The sequence below is a fragment of the Caloenas nicobarica genome, chromosome 15, assembly GCF_036013445.1.
Source record: "Caloenas nicobarica isolate bCalNic1 chromosome 15, bCalNic1.hap1, whole genome shotgun sequence".
In the NCBI taxonomy this organism is placed as follows: Eukaryota; Metazoa; Chordata; class Aves; order Columbiformes; family Columbidae; genus Caloenas; species Caloenas nicobarica.
The window spans coordinates 5,215,115-5,242,670 of NC_088259.1; the positions used below are offsets into that span (position 1 = coordinate 5,215,115).

General features: G+C 40.6%; 1 protein-coding gene across 3 annotated transcripts in view; it reads left to right on the top strand.

Annotated features, from left to right (window-relative positions):
- PTPRT (protein tyrosine phosphatase receptor type T) overlaps nucleotides 1-27,556 on the top strand; it is a 441,556-nt gene that overhangs the window by 314,060 nt on the left and 99,940 nt on the right. For all 3 annotated transcript variants that reach the window (XM_065645693.1, XM_065645694.1, XM_065645695.1), the window contains exons 10-11: nucleotides 10,887-11,088; nucleotides 14,402-14,504. In XM_065645693.1, coding sequence (XP_065501765.1) covers nucleotides 10,887-11,088; nucleotides 14,402-14,504 — 305 coding nt within the window. The remainder of the gene's footprint in view (nucleotides 1-10,886; nucleotides 11,089-14,401; nucleotides 14,505-27,556) is intronic.

Here is a 27,556-nt window from a genome sequence, read left to right on the forward strand (position 1 = left end):
CAGGCTTCTTACGATTTTTGTTTGTAATGAATATCAAGACCTTTGTAAGACTTTTCACACAGCCTGGTTTGGGATTTAAGCCGTGATCAGACCAGTCCGTGCTGCTTTTGCTCCTGTGTTAGTCACGCTCTGTCTGCTGCAGGGTTGATCATTTTGCAGAAGCTCTGAATATAAACTTTATTTGAAATAGTTGAATTGACCCCTTTTTCCCCTCCACCTTCTATGTAATAACCTGTTTCAGTCAGGTGATTAAAAAAGTGCATCCTTAGTTTGTTCTATGAAATGAATTGAGGCTTTACCACTGGTTATTGTTTCTAACTGATGAAGTACACGTGTTCCCCAGCATCCCTGGGTAGTACCGGGGTTGCTCCCCATGCACGTTCCTCTGTTTCCATTGCAATGTGCAGCCAGGGCAGGCGGATTGCACACCAAAAAACATGTGATGGGGAGCACTGCTGCTTTCCTTAACCAGAAAGATTTAGTTTCTTGCAATGCTTATAGGTATCAGGCTGATTTGACCATATTAACAGAGTTCACCTCAAGCCATCAGGGGGAACAGTCTGTAATATTGCATGCCTTAAAAAAGCACAGCAAGCAGCAGCAAGAGGCGTATGGAGTCTTGCATCTGGGCAGGAACAACCCTAGGTTCCAGTCTAAGTTGGGGAATGACCTATTAGAGAGCAGTGTAGGGGAAAGGGACCTGGAGGTCCTGAGGACAGCAGGGTGACCATGAGCCAGCACTGGGACCTTGCGGCCAGGAAGGCCAATGGGACCTGGCGGGGGTTAGAAGTGGGGTGGTCAGTAGGTCAGAGAGGTTCTCCTGCCCCTCTACTCTGCCCTGGTGAGACCTCATCATGAGCTTTCGAGGTCCCTTCCAATCCCTGACATTCTGGGATTCTGTGAAGAGGGATTGTGCCCTGTTCCCTTCAAGAAAACAAGCAGATCTGATAATATATGTGACAAAGGAGGAGTTCCTTATGTTCTTCATGGCTTATCTTTTTACACCCAAGCAAGACTTGTGCTGGAACGTGAAGATGGAGGTGAGCTAGATAAAATATTTTTGTTCTTTGATATAAAAACACAGAGCTGACTTTTCCGCTTCTGACACTCTCGGCTTGGAACGTGAAATGTGTAGCCCACATCCAGGGCCCTGGTTGTTTATGATTTGCACTCTGCTTGATATCAGCCTTGGAAATGTAAGTGGCAAGTGTTATCAGTTGGTGATGTTGTAAACAGGAGTGGGGACGGTGCCAGTTTCTATGCAGCTGGGAGCCTGGAGCAGAATCTCTACAGCAGGAGGAATAAGCTACTTAGAATTACATAAAATAACAATTATGTTTCACCTTTGGAAAGCAAAAGAGAAGATCTTTAATTGTCTGCTGAAACTACAGTTTTGCCAAGATTGAATGAAGAATTAATACCAGAAGGTAAAGATTTTTTCAGAAAAATCAGTATAAAAGTTTGGGCTCTGTCTCATGTAACTGCTCTTTGCTGTTGGTTTTCAGCTGACAGTGATGCTGCTTTGTAATTTACTGCCTGTACTGCATCAGCTTCTTAAAACATTTGGCAGTTGTTTGCGCAGTGGTGGTTTACCATGGAAGTGTGGTTCTGAGCATGACCCTGAGCAAGAAAAGAGCTGATTTCCATTCTGAAGTAAATTTCAGGCTGGGAGAAGGTGTTGGATTGTCAGGTTTGAATTTGGCAGTTGTCTTATTCAGCTTAAACTCTGTTCCTAAGAATCACAAAATCATTTAGGTTGGAAAAGACCTTTAAGATCAAGTCAAACCATTAACCTCAGACTGCCAAGTCCACCTCTCTAACTCATGTCCCTAAGAACCTCATCTACACGTCCTTTAAACCCCTCCAGGGATGGTGACTCCAGCACTGCCCTGGGCAGCCTGTTCCAATGCCCCACAGCCCTTTGGGGAAGAAATTGTTCCCCAGATCCAACCTCAACCTCCCCTGGCACAACTTGAGGCCGTTTCCTCTGGTCCTGGCGCTTGTTCCTGGGGAGCAGAGCCCGACCCCCCCTGGCTCCAAGCTCCTTTCAGGCAGGTCAGAGATCAGAAGGTCTCCCCTCAGCTCCTGTTCTCCAGCTGAACCCCCCGGGTCCCTCAGTAGTTCCTCACAGAACTTGTGCTCTAGACCCTAGGAGGTGTCACCAAAGAGGAGGGGGCAATTAAATCTTCATCACTTATCTCAATGTGTAGTGACTATGGAGAAGCCAGATCATGCTCACAGGTGGTGCTGGGCTCATCTGTATAAGGGCTACGTGTGTAATTTTAAGAACATACTACTAATCCTCTTGTTTTCACATTCTAGGAAGGAAGGGCAAGCTGTGGTTGGGAATGGCTTTTCCTTACTGTTCTTTGCATTGAAATCTGAAGCTGCTTTTAGTATTACATATCTTACAAATGATACGCGCTCAGGTTCCAAAAAGGTATGTTTTGGAAACTCAGTGTTGACTATGCGAGAGTAATCCTCATCTAGTAGGAACTAAGGAGAAGCCTTGCAAAACTTCTGGGAAGTCAGTGGTACCTGAAATGGTAGCAAGTGGTAGCTCAGTAAAACACCGTCATTTTGTACAACCTCTGGACACACTGAATTCAAAGAAAACCTTTCCAGGAGGCACCATGAGCTAGTACTGGTTTCCTTCCGTCATCAAAAGTCATTTGCACGATTAATACATGTTGCATATGGCTTCTTAACACCTGGCTTGGAGGACAATGCTTCCCCGAGGCAGAGACTCAGGAAATGTTTGGATAAATTCGAGTTCAAGGGTATTTTTGTCAGACTTCAATGCATCTGTTTATTTGTGTTTGGTTTTGGGAAACGGGGGAAAAAATGAAGCTTGCTTGTAGGCTTTATTAGAGCATGGAGTAGAATATGTAAAGCAAGATTAAAAACTAAATAGCCTATTGTTTCCCAAGGTATTTTCAACCGTGAAGCCTTTCAGCTGGTTCCCCCTCCCCTCCATCTGCAGCGCTGAAGCCTGTGAACACATCCAACGTTCTCCAGCGATACCTGATTTGATTATCTCTGCACACTCATGAGTTGCATAATGATTTTCAGCCCTGGAAAATCACACTTTACCTGTGAGAAACTTCCTCCTCATCCCTTTGTGAAGTTTTGTGCTGACCCTGCTATGAAACTGAAGCAAATGGCAGAGGAAAGCGTGGGGGGACGTTATTTTGTGCAGGTGCGGGGCAGCAGGAGCCCAGCCTGGCCATGGAGGAGACGTTCTGCTTTGTGCTGGGTGAGAATGCCCGTGTGCTGGGCTCCACACAACTCAATGTTAAGCTTCTCTAAAGCTGCACTTAACACCACTAAGTCGAGCTTTTCCACTGCTGAGTGCCTGGTTGTCTTCTGGTTAAATAGAAGGGATTCTAATTCAGAGGCGATTATGTAGTTGGGAAGTACCAACATCTCTCTAGTTACGTAGTTTTCAAAATGAAGGGCCCATTTAAAAAAGAAAGGAATTAAAGCTGTTTACCAACGTGTGGTTTTCATTTTCTGAGATGTCAGCAGTTTCATTTTTCAGATTTCAGTGGTTTTGATTTGAACCTTTTCCACCAGCCGAGGCAGGACCGGCTGGGACGCGGTGGCAGCTTGAAATTCTGCAGGAGAGGTGAGCCCAGCCCTGGTGTGGGATGTGACTCCAGCTCACCGGCTGTTCTGGTCGGACGGACAGGCTGCCCTCCTCATGTGCCGCTTGCTGAGCAGCGCTGGAGGAGCTGACACCTCTGACAGTCGCAGGGATCCGTATTCCCAGTGCCCCTTCTGCGGGCAGCCCACCCCCCTGCCCCTGACTGCAGCATATGATAAGAACCAATGGATTAAAAAAAAAAAAAAAGGGCTTGATTCTAGGTCTTGCCTCACAAGACAGGAGTTCAAAAACCAGCAATGAGTCAGGAAAAGCTTCACTTTCTTCTGGCTCAGTAAAGCGAGAGCCAGTAGTCAGGGTGTCCCTGCAGAGCCAGCTTCTGACCTTGCGCAGTCACGCGTGAAGTGTCTGTGCAACGTTCCTCCGCCTGGCTCCTCGCTTGTCCATAGCAAGAGCTTGGTTCAGTCTTGGGGCATTACCAACTGAAAAGGGCGTTAAAAAAAAAATATATATATATGCATATACATATATATATATCAGCTACCTGTCAGCTCCAAAGCATCCCCAGAAGTCCAGGTTTGTGTATTGTAGGAAGGGTATGGAGAGGCAGAATGGGCTGTTTTATAAAGACAGGGGGACATAAACTGTCAGTGGGAACACAGGGGATAATGTAATGAATTTATAGGTTTCAGATGCTTTCCCCAAACTGTTATGCAGGATATCACTAAAATGGAAAATAGATATAAGGGTGTGTAATGTCTCTACAAAGTAGTGTTTGATTTAACAGCAGCACTTACCATTTGCCTTCAAACATGCTGCAGTTGCTAAAATCAGAGGGGAAGCTTAAAGTCCTAATGTTTGATGGTGAATATGGTTGTACAGAGCAAAATTCTGCTCAGCATGGTTGATTAATTCTGTATGACAAAAGATATAAGACAAAGTGGCGTGTATACTGGGATCAATTGCTGGGAAAAGAAACATATGAGCATATTTTTTTGCCTTGACTGGCAAGCTCTCAATCCTGAGACATTAGCGTTTGCTGCCCTCAGTTTTAAGGTTATGAACACATGAAATCCTGACAACTCAGTTATTCGTCAGTGTGAAAACTTACTCAAACGTATCAAATGTAGGAGAAGGCTAAATGGATACATAACCGAGATTGGAGCAGAATATCCTTTCTTGTTAATTTATTTAAGAGGATTAAAGGGAATCCGAAGAGCCATCCAGGGTTCACAAAGGATTTTAGTAATGAAGGGCAGCAAAGACCATTACAATGAAGTGATGAGATCTTTATCACAATTTGTTCTTGTATTAAGCTTAGGGCCTCATGGTCGTGCCATAATACATTCTTCCGAAGGAATGTCTAAACCCGAAGGTTAATTTATCACATTGCTTGACAGTCCGTTTCACTGTTTAATTACCATATTTTTAAGAACATATACCCTTTTTTTCTACAGGGATTATTTTTTTTAACCTCCAGTTTTCAACGACAATGACTGCTATTTTTATTTTAAAAGGCACATGGTAAAGATCCCCCAGACTCCACCATGCAAAGATGGAGTAAAAGTCACAAGATTTGTGTTATTTTGTGTATCTGCTAAGCATGGTGTAGAGATTCAGCGAGTGCCTGGGCCATGGACATGGGAGCTGCTAACATGGAGGGTGAACTGCTGAATGTTAATTCAGCTTCTGGGAAAGTTTGTGAAATCCTTGCAGGGTTTTGTGCCCTGGTCCATGGCTGATACTCAAGCTGAACAGGCACATACAACTGATGAAGCATAATATGTTACATATATGTATAATATGTTATTGTATGTATAATATATTCTAGTATCACAATCTCCTTTTGCTTGTGTGGAGTTGCCCATATACCTGTGGGGAATGGGAAAACCCAACTGAGGTTATGGGTAGGATTCTTTTTTTTGAAATTATATTTTTTGTTATGTGTTTTCTTCTGAAGAAAGATTTGCAGTGGAGAATAGCCTTGTGCCTCCTAGTTTAGTTAATACATCTGCTATGGTCTTTTCCTTCACAATGAAAGTTTTATAAGTCCTCATATTGTAATAGAAGTTTTACAGTCACAGATGATGACAGTTAGCAAAGCGTTTACGTTTCCCTAGAAAATGGTGTTAAATTAGGCTCTGCAAAGGAGATAAGAACCGTGTTATGCTCTCTCTATATTATATCTTCTTCTTTGTGGTTGTTAACATAGTATTTGCTCCGTGCTTTCAAGGAGTTAATATTGTGAACTTTTAAAATGGATAAAAACCAGAGAGCAGGATGGAATAAGAGGGTTCGCTTCTAGTTAACTGGCACTGAGGGTGCTCTGGTGTAGATTGGATGTCTGCTTAAGTAAGAAGGACTGAACTCACCAGGTCATTTCTTATACTGATTTCTTCTTATTTTATTCTCCATCGTCTATCACAGCAGTTGTATATCACCGAACACGTGGAAGTTAAATGTATAAAGCCCTTTTGGTAGTTTCCAGTAGACTTGAACGTGTACTGTTGACCTGGTTTACATTTTACAAAGAATTTGGAGTCACGCAGCCAAATTTTGCACAGTTGACCAAGGACCTGAATTGTCTATGCACCTCCTGAGTAAACAATTCCTGTCCAGGTGGGTGAATGCTGGGAAGAATGTTTTGTCCCTCCTTGTTCTAGTAGGAATGTGGTTCTTCTTTATCCTTCTGAGTTCCACTTTACATCTGACTTTCCAATTACTTTGAATTTTCTGCTGCTGTTGCTTCAGTTTGAGAACCATTTTGTTAACTCAGTGAAGGAGATTCCAAGGAAGATTTAGGATTTATTCATGTGTATTTCTTGGGTTTGTTGTATTTGAGTCTGCACCGGTGTTTGCTGTGATTAGAACTGTAGCAGTGTTGGCCACTAAAAATTTCCTTGGGACCATCAAGTTGCCCTGGAGCCAATGTGTAAACTTTACATTACATATGCGAACTCGTTCCAGTTTGCAAAGGGAAGACAACTTTCAGACTATGACACCTGCTTGCTGCACAAGAGATAACCAGGGAACTGGTTAAAAAACATAGAGTTTCAGTCTGAGAAATTTCCTCATCTTTGTATTTGCATTTATTCTTCATCAGCATAAAGCCAAATATTTTCAATCAGGGTGAAATTCTTAAATATATTTTTGAGTATTTTCTTGTTTGTTTTCTGTCTAGGTTTTTAAACATTTAAATTAATGTTTCTTTTTCTTCAGAATACAGAATTATTGTATGACATGGTTTGTCTTTTAAATAAATTATTTTAAAATAATTTAGAACAGCTGCTTTCTTGTGATTGAGCTATCTCATTTTCAGGATTGGAAACTCTTGTTTGTTTTGTAATGAAATGGTTTGACACTTGGAACAAGAAATTAAGATAAACAGTCAGCATACCAACTAGAAGAACAGGTGTTTTTTTCAACATCCTTCTTGTTCTAGGAAAATGCTACATGTCTTTTCCAGACACGTTTCTGTGCGTTTATAAATGACTCCAGAGTTGGAAATTTTGGTAGTTTCTTCTTGAAAATTTTTCAGTGTCTGATTCCCTGAAATTCCTCTTGCTTCAGAACTTCTAGTTTAAATCAATTAAGGAGAAGAGTGGCAGCTTCTTAGTGTCTTCATTTCACGTCATGCATTTATACATGAAAACCAACACATAAGTGACGTTACAGCATCTTTTCTTTCTATAGGAGAAATCTTCTGACACAGAGACATATATACACACAAATGCATGTGGTTTAGCGCTAAGGGTGAGGTTCTTAGGGATATGGTTTAGTGGTGGGCTTGACAGCATCAGGTTAATAGTTAGACTCAATGATCTTAAAAGTCTTTTCCAACCAAAATGATTCTGTGATTTGATGAAATACCAACAATTTCAGTAAATGGAGATGATCCTGGCTATGAGAGATGTTGCTGAGCTGGATGGGGAGCCCATGGTTTGAAGAGGCTGGGTGGGTGGTGGGTCAGGAGGGAGCAGCCAGGTCCAGGAGATGCTGCTGGCAGGAGCAGCTGGAATTGGAGCTGAAGTTGCAGCTGCTGTAGCTGTGCTGGGAGGCCCATGGACGAACAGACTGCGACAGAGCTCTCGGATGGTGCACTAATAGCTAAGAAACAGGCAATATCTGACTTGAAAGGGAAAAATGATTCTTCTTTTAAATATATATATATTTTTTTTTTTTAAGAGCTGGAAGAGAATTTGTCTCCTTTTCCAAACAGAGTGCTCTAGTTTGGGGGCTACTTCATCTGTTTCACCTGTGATTTTGCTGCATAACCGTCAGCACTCAGCAGTTACAGAAATCCACAGAATCCCTCAACCACAAAAATGTTTGTGTAGACGACTGTAACAGCCCTCATTTCATAAATGGCAAAATAGGCACTCGGAGAACATCAGGTTAACATGGTCATGACAAAAGCCATCAGCAGAGGTGGGCCCATGGCCACAGGCTCTCCCAGCACTGTCTGTAGATTCTTTCCTCGCCTCTTCAGTCATTCAGAGCTCTTCTTGTGGAAAGCAGAGAAGAGCTCAAGACTAACTCTGATGACAGGAATAGCTGGTAACTACCTGTACCTGCAGGCACCATTATACTTACCAGCCCTTTAAATATTTCTCCTTATGGAAAGAATAAAATGGGGCCACATGCACAATTTCGTGCTATTGCTTTCCTGTTCTCTGTGTTACATCCACGTACTGTTCATGTGTTAAATATTATGTTTGGGGCACAAGGATTGCTTTCTTTGAATGTCTGCACGTCACCTGGTTTAATAGGGAGCCTGTTGGAATGGAGAGTCTACTGCAGTAACAATAATCGCATCATTTGGCTGTGCAGTGAATCTCTCTTTAGTGTAGTTTACATATCCTGTAAGATTTTTGAGAAATATTGAAGTCTGATTTGGGGGAGTAGTCTTTCTGAAAACTGACCCACACTAAAATCTCATATCATGGACATACTCTCAAGTATAGTTTTCTCCTTCCCCGCTTCTTGTGAGTTGAACCCAGGTTGTTTTATAATGTCCCTTTTACTCATATTCTCTGCTGTAGTCAACAGAAAAAAAGAAAGACTCTATTTAAATCAGTAACTTTCTTTGTTTTGTTTTTTCCCTTGAAAGCTTTTCTAGCTCTATTTGCCTTAAGGGACAGGTTTTATTTAATGAAGAAAAAGAACTCTTTGTAGTGATTTTAGAACTGGTGAGGGCAGCTGGATACCTTTATTTACATGCAGATCAAGGACAAGTGCATCTTCCACTTGTATTTATAGCCTCTTCTGTATAATGTGCTTGAAAATGAATACCACTGATTTCAGACAAGCTACTACCTGAGCATCCTGTAAACGTGGTTTTCAGTGGCCCAGCAGTAGGAAGTTCCCTGTCTTTTTCCCAAACTCCTGTTTTGCTGATTGCCCTTTGGAATTTATAGAGTTGCTATTTCTCTAGCACTTGATTTGCAAATAAAACATACAGATTGCATCAGTTCATTCCTACCTAACAGAATATTTTTTTTTTCTGGATTTGGTTATGGCATTGACTGGGTCGTGTCTCTTAAATTAAGGTCTCTGATGCTCACTCTAACTGCAATGGGGTTTTTACACAGATTCTCTTGCCTTGAAGTACCTTGATGCAATAAGAACTGTCAAAATATTGTCCTGTACCATGCTGCACTGTATTGTCATCACCTTACCTAAGGAAAAGGAATGAGTGTAAAGATTTCTCCTCCCTGCATTTAAATTTTTTGTTTTAATGACCATTTTGCTAAGATCTCTTTCTCCGGTTTCTGGGAAGTAATAAAAGTTTAAAGCCAGGTTGTAATTCCTGAAAAAATCAGTAGGTTTTCAATGAAATCACCTGCAAGCTGTTTAATTATAATTCCTTTAAGAATTCTGCTTTTGTGATTTCTTGCTGCTCTGTGGGCCTGGTGTATATTATGGCCCTTCTCTGTTATGCTGCATCGTCTTGGGCGTCAGCTCCGTCTGAATTCTTTTTCTCTGTCCAAATAATAGGATTCACATGCTCACACCTTTCTCTGGTGTCAGCTATATCAGCCTCTGTCTCTTTATTACCCTGTTATTGTTAAAGCCCTCTTTTTTAAACATTGTACATTTATTTTTCCTCAAAATGCAACATTTTCCTGCTGTCACAAAGGAAGCAACTTAAAAATTTTCAAAGGCTTTTTCAGCAAACCTGGGAATTAGATTCTTGTGGAGTTCTTCATAAAAAATTTAAGACTCCGTGTATTAACATACATTGATTTATTCATAGTGTTTCATTACAAATAAGCGAGGATCCCATAATATCAGGAAAGGTTAGGAGAGCAGTGGAGCACTTTATATTATATTGACAGCTCAGCTGAAATTGAGCTGCCGTTGGATTGAATTTGGAAGGCAGGGAAGGAATTGGCTGGTAAATAAGTCATGAGTTTTCCTTGCAAGTGTCTGTATATCAACAGGGTTACCACGGGTGAGAGTATCAGAGCTCGGGCGGGATTTCAAAGGTGTGTTTTCAGCTTGGGTTGCTCTAAAGGTGTGTTAGCACCAGCAGCAGGTCTACTCAGGAGCGGCTCTCCAGGGCTGTAATCCTGCTCGCTTATTTTCTCAGGCCAAAGCCAGGGACAGTATCACCTGAAAACTGAGGCTAAAAATGAGGAGGGAAATGATATCAGAAGCTGGCTTCTCAGAGAAGAGCTTTTGTCTGAAGGCTTGGTGACATTTATTTCTTCTAAACATACCATTTCATTTCAATGTTTCATTTCAACGTGTTCTCTTCAGCACAGGAAAAGACTTCCAAAAACCTTCGTTATCAGTAAAAGGCTCCCATTGTTTTCAGCGGCCTTTTGAGAAGACAGTTTGCCAGAAGGAAAAAAATACTTGATGGAAAATATATCCATGTTTGCACCAAAATTTTCATGTGCTGTGGGGGATTGTGTGAGAAATTCTCATGAAAATTCTGCCGGGCGTGCTGGGCGCTCTGGTTTGGCTGCTGAAGTTCTGAGAATCAGAACAAAAAGCAATTCCTTGTGTCTTTTGTTGTAAATTGGCACATGCAGAGGTTTTAGTGGAGAGAAGAAATTAGTTTGTGGTTTGTTTTTTTTTTTTTTTTTCCCCTGAGTAAAGCCTTGGAAAAATTGTTGTGTTTGTTTGCCAGCATCCAAATACAGAAACACTGGAGATACTGCAATAATGTCTGTCCTTGTGTTTGCAATGTCTGTTCTCAAGCGATGGCAGAACGGGGAGCAGGGCAAGGCCAGAAGGCCCCTTATCACCTACTTTCCTTATTCTTCATTTGCAGATTACGTACAAGGCCGTTGGGTCTTTGGATCCCAGTGCTGACCTGTCCAGCCAAAGAGGGAAAATCTTCAAACTGAGGAATGAAACACATCACCTCTTTGTAGGATTATACCCGGGGACTACGTATTCATTCACCATCAAAGCCAGCACAGTCAAGGGCTTTGGGCCACCCATCACAACCCGAATTGCAACTAAGATTTCAGGTACTGCTTTGGAGAAGAAGAGAAAAGAATTTTCTATGGCTTTGCTCTTTAGACCCGCAGCTGATGCATGAAACAATACAAAAGATATTCAGCATCCTGTCTCCTCTAGAAGTTTCATAGGGCAAACTTTTAAAACAGCAGCAATCCAGTATCTGTGTTTGTTCAGGTTACAAATGCAGTGGTTAATTTGTGGATGTCTTAAATATCCATAAATGTCTTTGTGAAGCATTTTAAATGAGAACCTTCATTAGTTCTACAAATGAACTATGCCTATAATAATGGTTATTATTATCTGCGTGGCAGGGGAAGCTCCTTCAATAATGTGGCTTTTATTTTCAGAATGCACCAAAATGGATGTAGTGAAGTAATTGAATTAATAGTGCAAGGAGACTAAAAATAAAGAAGGAAAGCTGGTTTTATGTTTTCTTTCCAAGGAAGGGCAGAGGGAGAGCTTGAGGTCAGCAGATGAGGGTAAGAAAGGCACTAAAATCAAGAGGTATTGAGAAGAGATGGTGCATGTGTCTCCTGGGGAAAAAAAAAAAAAAAAGAAACTTAGGCTAGCTATTAGAAAAAAATGAATAAAGCGGTGGTAGAGATGATATTGGGCAGACAATTAATTTTAACATTTAATTGATAGCGCTAAAATAGGTTTTCTAACAGTTTAAAACTGTTGTTTTTCTGAATACCTTAACTGGTTTTTTTTTTCAGTAAAGCCAAAATAAATGATTGGGACATTCAGGAAACTTGTAATGCCTGGAATTGTGGCTGAGTGCCATGGAAAAAAGTGCACAACAGTGCATATTTTCCATTGCCCTATTTCAAAATTGGTTAGTAAAAACAAGTTGTTAGCAGTAAATGACAGTGTTTTTAAGGAAGTGAAATGTATCCATTCCCTCCACTAACCATCGGCAGGGTCTGAGCCCTTAACATTTAGTGCAAAAGCCCACGTCTCATCCACTTGCAGTAAAGCCATTAACTGTCCTAAGAGCTCCGTGGGCTGTTGGGGTTCACGCAGCCCTGCTGTGAAGGGAAGGCACAATGTGCACCGTATTCGCTCGTGACCAGGGAAAGAAAACAGCACATAAAGGTAGTGCTTTTTCCCTCTGATTCCATTTCTTTGCATTTTATTATTCAGCGAGTGCTGGAGTTGTGAAGCCTGCATGATTATTACCTGTATGCACACTGAGCTCGGTTTATCGTCTTTGTTTTTTTTCCATCTTCCAAACATCTTGTTCACAACAGGTGGGCACAGACTCCATGCAGGCATTAGGGCAGTCTCTGGCATTGGATTATCTCATTGCATGATCAGCACTATCCATATAATTCGGAAATTACTGGGTGGATTGGCTGCCCACCCTGATATTGCAAGGATGCTTCTACGGCAATTAAGCATCATGTGATCTGTATCATGTCACAGAATAATAAAATGATCTTATGTGCAAAATAAGCCTTACTGAGAACTTAGCCGTTGCCCTCATAGAATAATTTTGGTTGGAAGAAACCCTCAAGTCCAACCACGCTGTTTCCAACAGTGACACTGACATTAATATTAGCTTTGTACAGCATGGTCTCGAATGAAACAAAGAACACATTTACACACCAATTTCACTAACGGAATCCTTGCCAGGACAAGAATAATACACTGAAAAAACAGCCAAGATAACATTTTTTCCTTTGTTCTAATGAATGGAGACAGAAGAAATTAAAGTGAGATCCTTTCTGTGTTGAGGTGATAAGAGAGAGATGAACAGTGTTTGTAGATTTGTAACATCAGGTACACCACAAAAAGACAACCCCGGATTTTCCTGCAGTATTATTAAATAGCTATGATGTTTCTCTGTTCCTTTAAGGGGGATTCCTGGGATTAGCAGGGAGAAGGAGGATTTTTGCATTGACTGGAATGTCCTTGTAAGACTGTATCTATTTTAAAATGAATAGACATCTATGCTGTAGCAATGTGTGAGTGCATATGTTTATATGGTTGGACATGTTCATTTATTTCTTAATCACAATTAAATAGCAGAATTCCTGAGGACTTGTCCTTGGGCAGGACTGGGATCTTGCAAAGTAGGCATTAAATTGATGAGCAGTGCTTGCTGTTTTAGAGCGATCACTGCAAATTGTAATTTTATTGAGGCACTACAAAACCGTTCCATGTTGAGTACACAAGAAAACCACTGTATCTCGTTGTAGTGTCTTGTGAGCAATACAGGCTCTGATTGCTGAATTATACTCAACACCATTAGCTAGTCTTGCCAAGACCTGTGTTTCTTCCATTTGCTTCATAACTGTATGGTGTCTGGAAGTAAGACTGCAAATTCTCTGTGGCAGGTGCTGTGTTTTACACGGAAGATAACTACAGAAGATAACTACACAGGTCTCATGCACGGCCAGGAGGCATCCAAGACAGCTAATATATCAGAAACCGCAGTCAGGCTGGAAGAAGCATCTTCAAAGCAGGTTGATGGAGCCTGCAGAGGCAGAACCCAGCCTGTTTCTGTGTCCAAAATGGTCCTGCTGTTACACCCTTTTGTAGCGCTGTTGTGCTGTAGCAGCATCCCCTCTGCCCACAGCGAGTGCTGAACAATTCGGATTGTGGCAGCTCCAGCAAGCAGGGTGATGTCTGGTCTAGAAAAGCGCTGTTGACGTGTATCTTCTTTAAATGACTTGTGCTGCTTCCCCTTGATGCAGAGCACCGTTTTCAGGGAAATCCTTGTTGCGGAATTGGCATCGTTCTGAACTCATTGCTAGCTTATAGACAGGGAAGTCAGTAGCTGAGCTGATAATAGCAACCACCATTCTTGACAGTTTTCAGACATTTAGATGAAAGTCCTGATTGTAAACAGGATTACGGCAGAAATCGCTGTGAGAGGATTAAATACAGGACCTCCACAATGCAGCTTCTCCTTGTGAGTTACAGAAGAACTATTCCTGTGAATTTTTCTGTTTTTTCCGTCTGATTCACTCATCCTAAGTGGTATTTTTCAACCCCTGTGTGGTTTTCTTTCTTCACCTTTAAAATTGAAGGAGTGATCGCTTCTCAAAGGATTACTAAGTCTTAAAAATGCAAGACAGGATTTTCCAAAGCCAGCTTGAAGATCTGGGTGTCCAATTCCTGTTTAATGTTAATAGGAAAAAGGTTGACAAATATTTAAGCAGTTTTGACAATTTTGGTCATAACATGGCAAAGTATTTTGATGTTTCATTTGAGAAATGTTAAACAGTCTCCAAGAAACGTTAATAAGACGTTGCCATCACTACCAAGGGCAGTAACTGGTGTATAACTAACGTGTTGCTCTTTGTTCTGCTCTAGCACCATCGATGCCAGAATACGACACTGACTCCCCTTTGAATGAGACTGACACCACCATCACCGTGATGCTGAAGCCCGCTCAGTCCCGGGGAGCACCTGTCAGGTAAGCGTTTTGTCTTTTTCTCACAGTTCTCCCTTCTCCTTCCTCCCCGGGTTTCACTCACACCTCTCTCATTCTTGTCTGATAATGTAGCTGCTGAAAGCAAGCGCTGACTAAAAGGCCGACTCTGCTGTTGATTCTGCCTTTCACAGTCTGCTTTTATAAACGCCTCAACCTACTTGCCTCCCGCTGTTAACCTCCGGGAAGGATTACTGATGGTGTTGCACGGGGTTATTACCCTTTCAGCGTCACTTCAGATGCCTTTGCAGCACGGGATACAGCAGTACGTGCATCCGGGTGCTGCGATGCTCTGAATGGAGCATCGCCATGCTAAGGTGGAGGAGGCTTCAGGCTTCTGTCTTCTGCCCTCTCTGCTGTGATGAATGAGACCTTTTTGTAGCTATCATATAAACGCCCAAACTACCTTTAAAGCTTGTGGATGCCTTTGTTCAGATTCTGGATCTAACTGCACTCGTCACATCTTTATGTTATAACCCGGCTATTGCTCCTGGGCTGATGTGGAGTGAACCGGGGAACGGCAGGAAGATGTGTCGGGGAGGTTGAGGTTGGACATGAGGAAAAGGTTCTTCACCCAGAGGGTGTTGGACACTGGAACAGGCTCCCCAGGGAGGTGTCACGGCCCCAACCTGACAGTGTTCAAGAAGAGACCGGACAACGTCCTCAGACACACAGTGTGACCTGTGGAGTGTCCTGTGCAGGGACAGGAGTTGGACTCCATGAGCCTTGGGGGTCCCTTCCAACTCAGGACATTCTATGATTCCAAGTAGTGGTCTAGTTCAGAAAAGATGGAGTCTGGCTTAGGGAGACTTTGCCAGTTGTAGGCAAGCGCCATTTCCACTGGCAGAGTAGAGGATTTAGGGGCAGGGAGCTGCACAGGCACCTGTGGAATAGAGCAACGACCTTGCAGAAAACATTTCTGGCTGGGTCCCATTCTTAATGATGAGATGCTGAAATCATAGAATCATTCAGGTTGGAAAAGACCTTCATGACCATTGAGTCCAACCATAAACCTAACACTGCCAAGTCCCACTGAACCGTATCCGTAAGTGCCAATGGACTGCAGATTGCTCGCTGCCTGCAGAAACACCACTTACGGGGTCCGTACTGCATCCCTCTCTCTGACTGGATGAATTTGTACTGGTGAAAGGCACCAGCACAGACGGACAAACTTCCCTCTGAGCTGGCACTGCCTTATCTGTCACTGGCTTTTAAGTGTTGGTTGGTCATTGATCCTGCCAGTGCCCTCAGCTGAGAGCAGGAACCTGAATCACTTCTGATAGAAATACTGGGTGGCGCTTTGCGGAGGTATCCAGCAGCCATCACCTCCCTGTGGGCGCTTCAGGCTTTTACCTCCAGTTTTCACAAAAGGCTTTTGAAATTTCGCCTGTGGGTTGTATTGTAGAAACCCATAGTTCCTTCTTTGGAACTGACTTGGGTGTCTGTGCTCCACCGGCAGGTTCTTAGAGCGTTTGAAGGATGTCCTACTAAGTATTCGGGAGCAAATTGCTCAGGTGTATACTGCTTGATTTAAAGAAATACCCTGTATCAGTTGGTGGTCCACCCTGTGTCACAGTCTTTCCCCAAATTGCATTGATATTCTCAAGCAAAAAATCTGCCCTTTAGGACTTAGCACCATCCCTTTTCTAGTTTTTCTGACTAATGTATTTTAAAGTTTTCCTTTCAATCTCTGGTACTCCATATGAGTGAATTAGGAGCCTATTTTCTCAGTCCTTTAGGGATGTTTTTCTGCTGGAAAAGAGCAGTAAAAACACAGCTCTGTTTCGTTTTATTTCTTTATATGAGGGAACATTCCTGTATCTCGTTTTACCACCTGCTGTCTTAAAGACTGTTGCTATTTTGTCCTGTTATCGAAAAGTCTTGTGATTTTTGTTGAAGTCATTCACTGCATTCAGTGAATAATGTCTTTTCCAGCAAATACACCTGTTATAAAAATATTTGGTAGAGATTTTCATAAATTCTCACTCTGACTTCTTTAATTGCATTGTAGCCTATTATACACGCATTTGCAGAGAGTGCAATATTTACGTGCCACATCTAAGTGATAAGATTCCTTCCTATAATGAGTCCATTTCATTGATTTACAGCTGTGTGTATGAAAACCAAAATGAATGGGGGCCTGGGGGGTGGGTCTTGGGGAGAATTATAGCTTTTTATTAACTGTGACAGCCACACAATGTGTGAATACCTTTCTCTGTATAACCACACAGACTGTTCTTAGTCTAGCTTCAACAAATCCAGTTATTTCAACCTTAGATTTTCCCAGCCTCTTCCCTTTTCTTTCAGTCTGTTCTGCACACTCTCCAATTTGTGTAAATTCTCTTGAAATACCGTATCCAAAAGCAGGTAGCACTCCCTCAGAGGCCTCAACAGCACCCAGCAGGTTAGAGGAATAACATACTGTGAACTGCTTGTGAAACTCTTTAACACAAAAGAATGAGATGGTTTTTCCCCCTCAGTTTTTTTCAGGTGGGTTGGGTTTTTTTTTCTATTCAAGCTGAGGTCAAATGTATCCTCTTTGTCTGGTTAGTTGTTCTACATTTGGTTGTGTGCATTTTATTTCTCCTGCACAGGTTTAGTGTTTTCCATTCATCACTATTAAATATGATAAAATTGAGTTTCAAAATGCTTTAAAATTCTGATACAACCTTAAATGACTTAGAGCCCCTCTTAGTCTGATGCCATCCCTTGTCCAATTACCGAAGGCATTAATGTAAGCACAGATTTGGGACAAATAGCTGAGAAATCCCGTTGTGCAGCAGCAGCGGGGTGCGGGGGTCACTGGAGGGATGCTGCAGGATGCAGCTGCTCAAATGCCCATTCTCCTGCCCTCCCTTGCAGACACGACCAAACTTTCCTCTGTCCCTTCTCTTTCACATCCTGATTTTTTTGTATCCCAGTTTGAGAATGGGTCCCAAAAGGTACCTGAACATAGTCTGAAATGGATTTTCCTTACACCTCCTTATAAAATCTTTCAGCACACAGGAATAGGTCGACCCCTCTCCCCATCGACCTGACAGTTTCTGCTCTGCAGTGCTCTGGATTATTAATATATATTAATATAATAATTAATTTATATTAATATATTAATATAATCCATAATATTAACTATTAATTAATAATTATTATCAAAAATATTAAATATTTTATATTTAATATTTAATTATTTAAAAGAATAAATATTAGAGAAATAAAAATATTAAAAATAAATATTAATTAATCAATACTATTAATATAATGAATATTAATATATTAATATAATAATTAATATAATACTGCCAAACCGTGAAGATGAAAAAAAGAAAATACTGTGCAGTAATTATTCTTAATATTTCCCCTTAAATGCTGAGGGTGGTGAATTTGGAGTACATGTGTGGTGTGACTGTAAACGAGTATCTATACATCAGATAGTGATGTGACTTTGTTGTGTTATTTCACTCTGCTGCAGTCTGAGCAGTGTATGGATGGAGTATGGTCTGCAAGGTAATTTTTGGAGTAATATTGTGGAATATTTAAAATAAGATTCATTGTATTTCCGTTAATCTGAAATGCAGGTACACCAAATCTAAAGTCACTTTCAACAGGAAGACAGTTCTGATGTTCCCCGGCGCTCAGGATAAATAACTTAAATGAGGTTGTTTATAAAACTAATGATCATGAACTTGGCATTGTTAATGATCTACAGATAACGATGAAGATGCTTTCATATGAACTAATAGGAATAATATAAACTTAGGTATTCTTTGATCTATTTTGTCCTATTGCCAAAAGAAAGAAAAAGCCTCAGCAAGCATAAATATTCTCCCTTGTGACACAGGCATTCTTGCCTTTATTTTCCATGGTATAACCTGCAGAGCTTGACTCCACGTTGCCCTTTAAAAATAACTTTTAGGTGTTCTTATATCAATCTAAAACCCGTGAATGGTGCTATGATTGATTTGCTGAAGACTGACATTCATCTATAATAGATTCAGAAGCGGAAAGAAGAATGCAAGTGTTCTCAATCTTTACTCCTCAACTCCTTCCTGAAAATCTCCAATGTGATTTTGAGGATAATTCTGCCTTTGAATCTGTTATTGTCAGGAGGGCTGAGTCAGTCCTTCATAGATTATTCAGATATGACATCTTTAGACCTCTATTTGAGAATTTATATCACATTCACTGCTTGAAAATACCACTGTGAGGGATTTTATCTACATGACATGTCCACTGGGCTGTTTTTTGTGTGTTGGATATTTGGAAGTCCATCTGGTTTATTAACGTGTGGTTGCTTCTGTCAATATACTTATACTACTGTTATGGAGAAAATCAAATTTCCAGACCATGTATTAGTTTTGAGGATTTCAGAGTTTAAATAAATGTTCCCCTTAGGTGTGATTGCCTTGTCAATATGCTGCTCTGCGTATTGGAACCGTAGGACACTGTAGAAGGACGTTAGAGAAGAGTCGCAGTTATTTTGGGAGTTTCAGGCAGTGGAGAACTTTTTTGTTGGAAAAAGATGGACATGAGCTTCCTGTCTTCCTGCAGTTCTCTGATGTGTATCAGTAAATAATCTGCGATGTTCTTTTGTGTGTTTGCCAGCACACAGATACGGGATGGTCTTTAGGCACCTGACCCCTGTACTGTGCTAAAGAACAGTATTATTAGAACAAAGATATTCCATCTTTGCGCTTGACTTTATGCATATATATATATTTGCTGGGGGGAGGGAAATATAGATATATATAAAATATATATGCAGTGTGAGTAGCCCGTGTAGGTGATTCTAGAGAAATATATTCAGGTAACGGTCATTTATTGTGTATATGTGCAGTGGTCAGATACTTGTAGTCAGTTTTGTGAGGAATGGTGGGTGAGTTTATTAATTAACATCTTAAAGGAAATAAGTAAATCTAAATAGGAGAACAGGAGTTTAAATATTTTGAATATATTTAGAAGTACTGAGCAAAGGTGAAACAAATATTTTCATATCAACAGCCAGCCAGTAGGAGAAATTAATTTATACAGACCAAGCCCCATGTTACTCTTGAGTATTGTCATCTGATTCTTGGCCTCCCAAGCATGAAATAGAAGAAATATTTTTGGTTTACATGGTGCTAAACAAATTAAGATAAAACAGCTGTAATGTTGTTTAATGGAACACCTAAGAACAGTGGGTTTTTTCTGGTTTTATGTTCAAGCTATTCTCCAAGCAAACAATCGCGTATGATATATCTGTGTCCTTATGTATTCCTATATATAGTAACAAATAAAAATTTCCTGTGACAAAGATATTGCTTCCATTTTATGTTGGAGAACTGAGACTTTGACTAGATCTGCAACAAAAGGAGAAACGGAGAATTTCTGGCTGTAACTTTAATCTCCAGATAATTATTTTTTGGGGATTTCAGGCATCATCTGTTCCTCCTGAGCTTACCTTTCCTATCTTCTTCTCACTAGCATCCATATTTTGATTTTGCTTTTAATGCACAGTGGTTCATTCTACCCTTATGAAGGAGTGGTTTGCAAGCCTAGTGACCTTGGTTCTGTGGTGGAGGAGGACGGAGACAAGAAGGACAAGCAGCTATAAACTTGCAAAATTTGCTGGGGTTTTTGTTTTGTTTTACAGATGGTGGCTTTGGTGTGTAGATCTCCATAGCTACAAGGGAGCAATGATGTTCAGCTTGCTGCTTTGCAGCTTCGTAGTGGCATCACCTGAGTTTGCCTCAGGCATTACGTTGATAATTAATTCATTAATGCCAAGACAGGGTGGCAATTTCGTGTTCTTAAAACTCCCACGCAGCGTACCTTGTGTTTGAAAATAAAGGCTGGAGTCAAGGATGAGTGAAACAATAAAAAAAGGTTCTAATGTTGAAAGCTATGGGGAGCATAACAAATTGTCATGCCCTTGGTGATTCTGAAAGTTCAGTTGCCTTGGAAGACACGTTATAAATACCTGGAAAATAAAACTCCTGGCCTGCTTTTTCTAACCTCATATCCAAATGTATGCACCACATGACCTGGTTGATTGAATACAAGGCAAACAGTCATCACATTAAATCTTTTAATTTTGTATTATCTAATGAGGAATGAGGTTATCAATCTAGGCTTCTGATGTTATAAGCCTAATTATCTGTATTAATTAACATCTCCTATAATGTACCTTAGGGATATTGTTCTGCAATCATTCAAGCTGGGTTTCTCCTGCATGGCATTCAGCCTTTAATTTAGACAAGAGTTTGAAGGTAAATGAGCAATTTTCTTTCCTCTTAAAGATAAACCAGATTTGCTTTTTCTCTGGCTGCGTGTGAAGGTGAGAGAATGAAAAGGAGAATTTGGATGAAAAGCATGGAATAATGGCAGCTGCATGGCTCAGTGTGGTGTTTATTTAGCCGAAAAGAAGCGGAATGGAGTTGCACATTAAGCATTTGAAGGTTTGACCTCATCTGTGTGTCCAAGCCCTGGTGAGCTACCGGAGCACTACAAGCCTGAGCATACGTTTCCATTTCAGATGGAGTAGTTGGATGGTGGGTTTAGAACATGCATGACGATTTCAGTGGTACTCGAAGTTATTCTGGATCTTAGAAGTGCTTTGCCTACTGTATCGGGAGAGAGGCGCGATGGAGATAAAGGGATGCATCAGGATTCAAGGTGACAGCCATAAGCATCAGGAAGGAATATTTAGTCTCTTATGTAGCATGGCTTGATTAGTTGAATGGATGTTTCAAGGTTTTTTTTAGTTCCCCCTGGAGAGGCAGGTGTTGGCCTTAAAAAGGAGGATAAGGGGCATTTGGGGTCAATTGTCTCACCTGGTATAGGAAATGCATTTTCTTACAGGATCAGCATACTGTTCATCTGAGAATGCTGTTCCTTAAGAGGTCATAAAACTGCCTTTGCCCATTTATTAGCCGTCAGAAACAGAAACACTGCCGTTCTCGAGCCTGGATGACCTGCTGTGTCTTACTAACCATTCCACAGAGAGGAGACAGAAATGGGAGATGAAAGCCATAAAATTTGCATCTATTTTAATGATAATATTTTAACAATCAAATTACACATAGAGCCAATTCTTTTGTGTCAAGCAGCATTTTATTAGCTCTACAGTGAAGCTTTTGCTAACACTTTTTTAGTTTTATGAAGGCCTGAGGATACTGAGAGTGGGGGAGTGAATATTTTTGCATAAATCTTTGATGCTGTCCACGTAAACCATCAGATTAAATTCCAGCAATCAAAAGGTTAATGAAGTCTGAACTTTAAACTGAGAATCGCAAATTGATGGCCATTTCCTCACATCAAGCTGTCAGAGGAACAGGAGAAAATACCCATGGTTGCCAGTTTGAAGGTTTCTTTTTCCAAGGCGTTTCTTTGTTTCACAGCTCCCAGAGCTAAGATGCCCCTTCCTTGTTATCACAGAATAAAAGGATGACAGCAAATGGAGCAAAAGATTTAAAAAGTTAGAATTTCTCAAGGCATAATGCCAAGTCTCCTTTTAGATCAGAGCTTGGATGAGAATCAGACCCTTCCATGGGATGGAGGGAGCCTGACCACAGGGTTGGGGCGGCCCCCAGGAAGGAGCTTGGCTCTTTTCGCACACCACGGAGGATGATTTCCCTCATTGAAGCAGCTCCTTGAGGTACTTAAAACGGGATGGGATGAGTCTGGGCACAAGTCCCTGGCAAACGTCCACCCCTCGGAAGCAGAGCACAAGCTTTACCCAGCCAGCAGCCCTTCTACCAGCAGTGAGGATGAGGATGATGGGTTCAGTGGGCTCTTTCCTGTGGCATGTGGCAGGCGATGTTTACGCTAGCAGGTGCCCCTCAATGTGTCTATAATAACACAAAAACGCTATAAAAGCGAAGATGAGTAAGCTCTGCTTTGCTGCTGCAGACTAAGGCATTTCAGGATTTAATTATACTACAGGTATATAAATTCCGGAAACATGTTAATGCTCCCGTGATTAAAATTATAGAGGGCCTAATTGAAAAAGCATAAACCGAATTGAAGAATTCCTAATTATAGTTTGCTTTGAGGTGTTAATTTCCTCCATAATGAATGCATAATTTCTTGGAACTAGAAAAGGGGGTTGCTGCACCAGTGCGTGGTCTGCAGATGGAATGAAGGGATTATCATAAATGCAGCCAGACAATTCAGAAGAATAAGCCTCTGCAGCCATGATGCTATTCTGCCTCTCTGTAATTTCAGTTTTCCTTGCACAGCGCTTTTCCAAAGCAAAAGGCAGAGCTAGGAGATGGTGAGGGATTTGCTTACTGTGCAAAGGAAGGGGAAATAGGACTGGTTTTAATTAAAAGTAGTCATGGTGCAAAAGAGGAAGGCGAAGATAGAGGCAAAACGTGCCATATTTTTAGGGTAAAGGTGGAACAGCAAAACGTAGGAGGAGGCAATGCTGACTTCCCTTGTCTCCCAGCTTCACAGATCCCTAAGTAACTGCAGGAGCTGATGTTGATGCAGACTGAGGATTCTTTTCTGCCAAAGGATACAGCCTGTATTTAATGTTTCCTCTTGTATCGAAAATACGGTTGGTTTTGAAGGGAGCTGGTGAATTATCAAATACAACCTCTTAATATTTAAATCTTCCCCATTCCCACTGTGGTGCAGGTAAAAGGTATTTACAGATGATGGCAGACAAGCTGCAAACTGATGCAGAGAAGTCCTTGCCCTTGGGACTTTCCCCTTTCTCCATCCTCAGGTTTCCTTTGTTCTGGGGCAGGAGATGTTGCAGTGAAGGTGCCACTGGAGACCTCTCCCTGGTGTCAGCAGCAGGATCACTTGGCACATTCTGAAAAGCACAAAGTCTCCAGAAAAGGTTGAAAATAATCTGGCTGATACTCCTGCAGCTTCAGGTGCTGAAAATCTATATTACCCTTACTCAGGAGAGCTCGTCTTTTCTGTTGTACATTAATGATATAATTGTGGGTGTTACCTGACCATCTGGGCCTTACCTGGTAATGAAGTTTCTCCTGAGGTTAGAAACGGGGCAGATTCCCCCTTTTTGTCTTGTGTTTTTCAGAAATGCCACAAACACACACAAAAGCAACAAAAAATATTTTTCTAGATTTCTGTCTTAAAAAAAAAAGAAGACATCAGATTCTTATGTGCGGGTTTTCCCTCTGTGATCCGGTAGCTATGGCCATGGAAAAGGGAGAGAAAGCTTTGAAATCCAAACTAGATTATTTCTGCAGGACATTACATTTGTCTTTACATCATCGCTTCTTTTTATGAAACAAACAAGAAAATGGACTTAATTTCATGGAGGCCATTGGAAATACACAAATTAATTCTGATCGACAATATATGCAAATATACCCATCCCCTTGTCCAAGCCACCGCTTTTATGAAGGAGATGGCAGAAGGTACTGGCCAGTCCCAGTAAGGGGGTGCCACGGTCTCTCCTGGTCCTGCAAAACGATTCAAGAGACCCACTTTGGCCCTTCTTCTCCTTGAAACTTCCTTCTGGTCTTCAACCAGCAATAACAGAGGATGACAAGACCTCAATCAGCGATGCTTGTTTAACGCTGAGCAACATTAACAAAAAAGGGATTGTTGGTTTTTTGGCTTTTTTTTTTTGTAGATCAAACAGATGACAGGTGGCTCAGGAGGGAAAAAACACCTCCAAAGCCACTAACATTAGCTCCTGCTGCAGCGAAAGCCGTATCTGTCTGCACTCATTATCTTTAATCTGCCAGCACAAAATAACGTTGAACTGGAGAGATAGGGACTGGGTCTGTTCCACTAGGGAACAGCAGCTATTATGGGTATTCTGTGTTGCCAGCCAGGTCAGGCTTATGGAGATGGTTGAGATAATGGAACACAGAGTTTTGAAATGCCCTATCATTCTTCTTTTTTTTTCTTTTTAAAATTTTTTATTTCCAAGAAGATTAAGCTGAGAGAATTTAAAGCATTTAAAAGAATGATGCATATATAATAGAAGTAAATAGATGAGATGCAGTAGCAGGGTTCTGGTGGTCTGAGGATGGAAAGGAGGTAATTTTGTGAGTATGGATAGCATCTTTTATTAGACCAAATGATACAGTGGGGAAAAATGGGCTTTTAAGCACTCAAATCCTTCTTTTTGGGCAGTAAGTACTGACTGTCAATACAGTTGTCTTTTTGACAACTGCTTACACTTTGCGCGTGTTACCACATTTCTGTTTGCTGTGCACAGACTCTGCAGCGATGATTAGAGTTGCTCAGAACTATATGAGAATATTTACATTTTTCGATTTCTTTCAATAGCTGTCATTCCTTGGAAAGACGTGCTCATTAGTCACTTGTAGTGAGTGGAACTTTAGGAGGTTGGAAGCCCTGATTTTAGTATATGTATTTAGGTATTACATAAACACACGTATTTGCATACACACAGGTATTTAGATGTGCACACAAGTATTTATCTAAATGCTCATTATACCTGCGGATTGACATAAAGTTGTTACTGGAGTTTGTGGTAGTTTGAGAACCCGTTGTATCTTTTGTATGGTGCAGTTTTAAGAAAGGGACAGTTTTCAGGTCACTTTTCTTTCCCAGCACCATCTGCTCCTCCTGCATTTCTGCAGGTGACAGCTCAAGTCATGCCCAGAAGTAGCATTTTTTAAAATTTATTTTGTCTTTTTGAAAGGCTTTGGAGGATTAGTGTGTGTTCAGCCTGAAAACTCCAGACTCCATTAGACAGAACACGTTGGCTGGAAGCAGGAATATTGAGCAAGAATGTGGGGATTTATTTACATACAGCTGATAGTGATACCGGGCAAGTCACTCATGGCATTTTCTCGGTGCCACTGTATTTATACATCTGCAGCAATGGGGTAATTATGTATTATTATTACATTAATTATGTATTGTACCTCAGAGGTCTGACAGGGTAACATACCCACCTGGGCTCTGAGGCCAAAGGACGTTACATTTGTCTTTACATTATCACTTCTTTTTATGAAACAAACAAATAAACAAAAACCCAAGAAAAAGCAACAAACCAAAAAAATTTAAAAAAACCCCTGCTACTTTCTAATAGATTTTTCATTTTTTAGTCAGTCGTGGGGATTTTATGTGATGCTGCATTATGACTGCAAAGAAATTTCAGACAATATTCTGGCCAAAGATAACGTTGGGTATAGTGATGCTGGCAGGATGCTTTTCTACAAATACAAATATTTTGTTTGGCTTTGCCTTTTTTTTTTAAATTATTTTTTAATGTTTGACACCATGCACAATTCCTTAAATAGATACCACTGCCTGTCCTACAGGTAGCTCATCACAGTTCCTCATAAAAATTGGGAAAGATATGGGACCATATCTCTTTTCTGTAGAGGGAACATGCAGTCTTTAAACTTTCTTACTTTTTCTAGAGCCCATTTCAATCGCTATAGAAATTTAACAAAGCTTGAAATTTTAGTGATAAAAGAAAGCCCATGTGAAAACTCTGACTCCAAATAGTATTATCCAAGTGTGAAATCGCTAACCTTCGTTTCATGAATGTCAGGGTACAACATGCCTTGGTAGTAAATCGAGTCTGCTGAACTGAAGATGAGAGTAGAAGAAATGTGAAGAGACTCTCTTACCAGCCTTCTTGATTAAATGGATTACATTATTATTGCCTCTGTCTCAGCAGGTTTTTTTTTTCCATAGAAATGGCAGTAATTACTATCTCTGCTATGTCATTTTTACAAATTTGGCTGAATTTGGATATTTTGTTGGTATTCTTCAACTTCAGTGAATGTAATAGAAGAGTGGTTTAATTTAAATGAACGTTAAGAGAACACACAAAAATAACTTCAAAATGAAGGTTCTGGCGTGAATAACTTTGCAATATGAGAGACTATTTCCTCAAGTAGCATCACTATTATAAGCTTTATTTTTGTGAATACTTTGCAGATGCGAACAAGCTGATTTATGACAGCGCAGCCCAATATTCATAATGGGCTAGCTTTTAAATCTTTGAAATAGCCAAGCATATTCCAGAAAATGACATTGTGGAACAATTTCTTTTTTTTTCCTGCATAAAAATATTTATTAAAAGCTAACCTTAACTTCAGCATATTGTATTCTGCATGGAGCTGTTCCAAAGCATAATGGGAATAGCAGGAATCTTTAATTGATTTTAATGGCTTTCGAATCAGTTCCTAAATAGACAGAAAATTGCAGAACAGTGCACCGGGTCCTGTATGTACATCCTAGATGGCTGTGAAATTCAGTTCATTATGTTTTGTAGATTAGTTTCAGAGCTTCTGATTAAAGGTGCTATTGGAGATATTAAGGGTGACATTTTAGAACATGTGAAGTAGGTAACTCAATTCTCAGGAATATATTGCCACCTGTTTGAGCCCAGAAAACTTCATGAACTTGGAGACTGTCTATGGGGCTGATTCTGAATGCCCGAATGTTCAATGCAGGATTGCAAGAGGAGCCTGCATTGAACATATAAATATATAATTTTTAATATATATATATAAAATATATATATATAAATTATATACCCAAACATAAGCAGGGCTGTAGCTGTGGTGTTTGCTCAGAAGAGCGAGTCTCAGCAGCAGGATTTAAGGCAGTTATCTGTTTAGTTCTTGTAAAATTTAGTAGAATTTAAGTTACATAAAACATTTTTAGAGTTTGGTGGGCTTTGGCTGAATTTTTTACAAAATCCCTTCTGTGCAAATTTATGGGAGGGTTGGATGTGCACTGTAAGAAGGATCTCATCTACTATTTAACTTCACAGCTTTTTTAGAGTAAGCTCTATAGAGTACTGATAGATTTTTTTTTTTAATATATGATATTTATAGCTTCCATCTCTATTATGTTTCTTCAAATTTCCCTTTTTTTTTTTATTGCCTGTGTGGCAGAATTCAGGTTTTTATTTAGACACCTTTAAGAAAGAGAAAATAAGGAAATTGATGCTACTCTTCTGTCTCAGTTTACATTGCTGAAATCAACTTGGCTGTAAAACAAGCATATGCACATTCAATAGCTAATCTGAATTCTAAATGTGGGTGTCAGGCAACACATCAAACCCTCTCCCATCCCAGTGT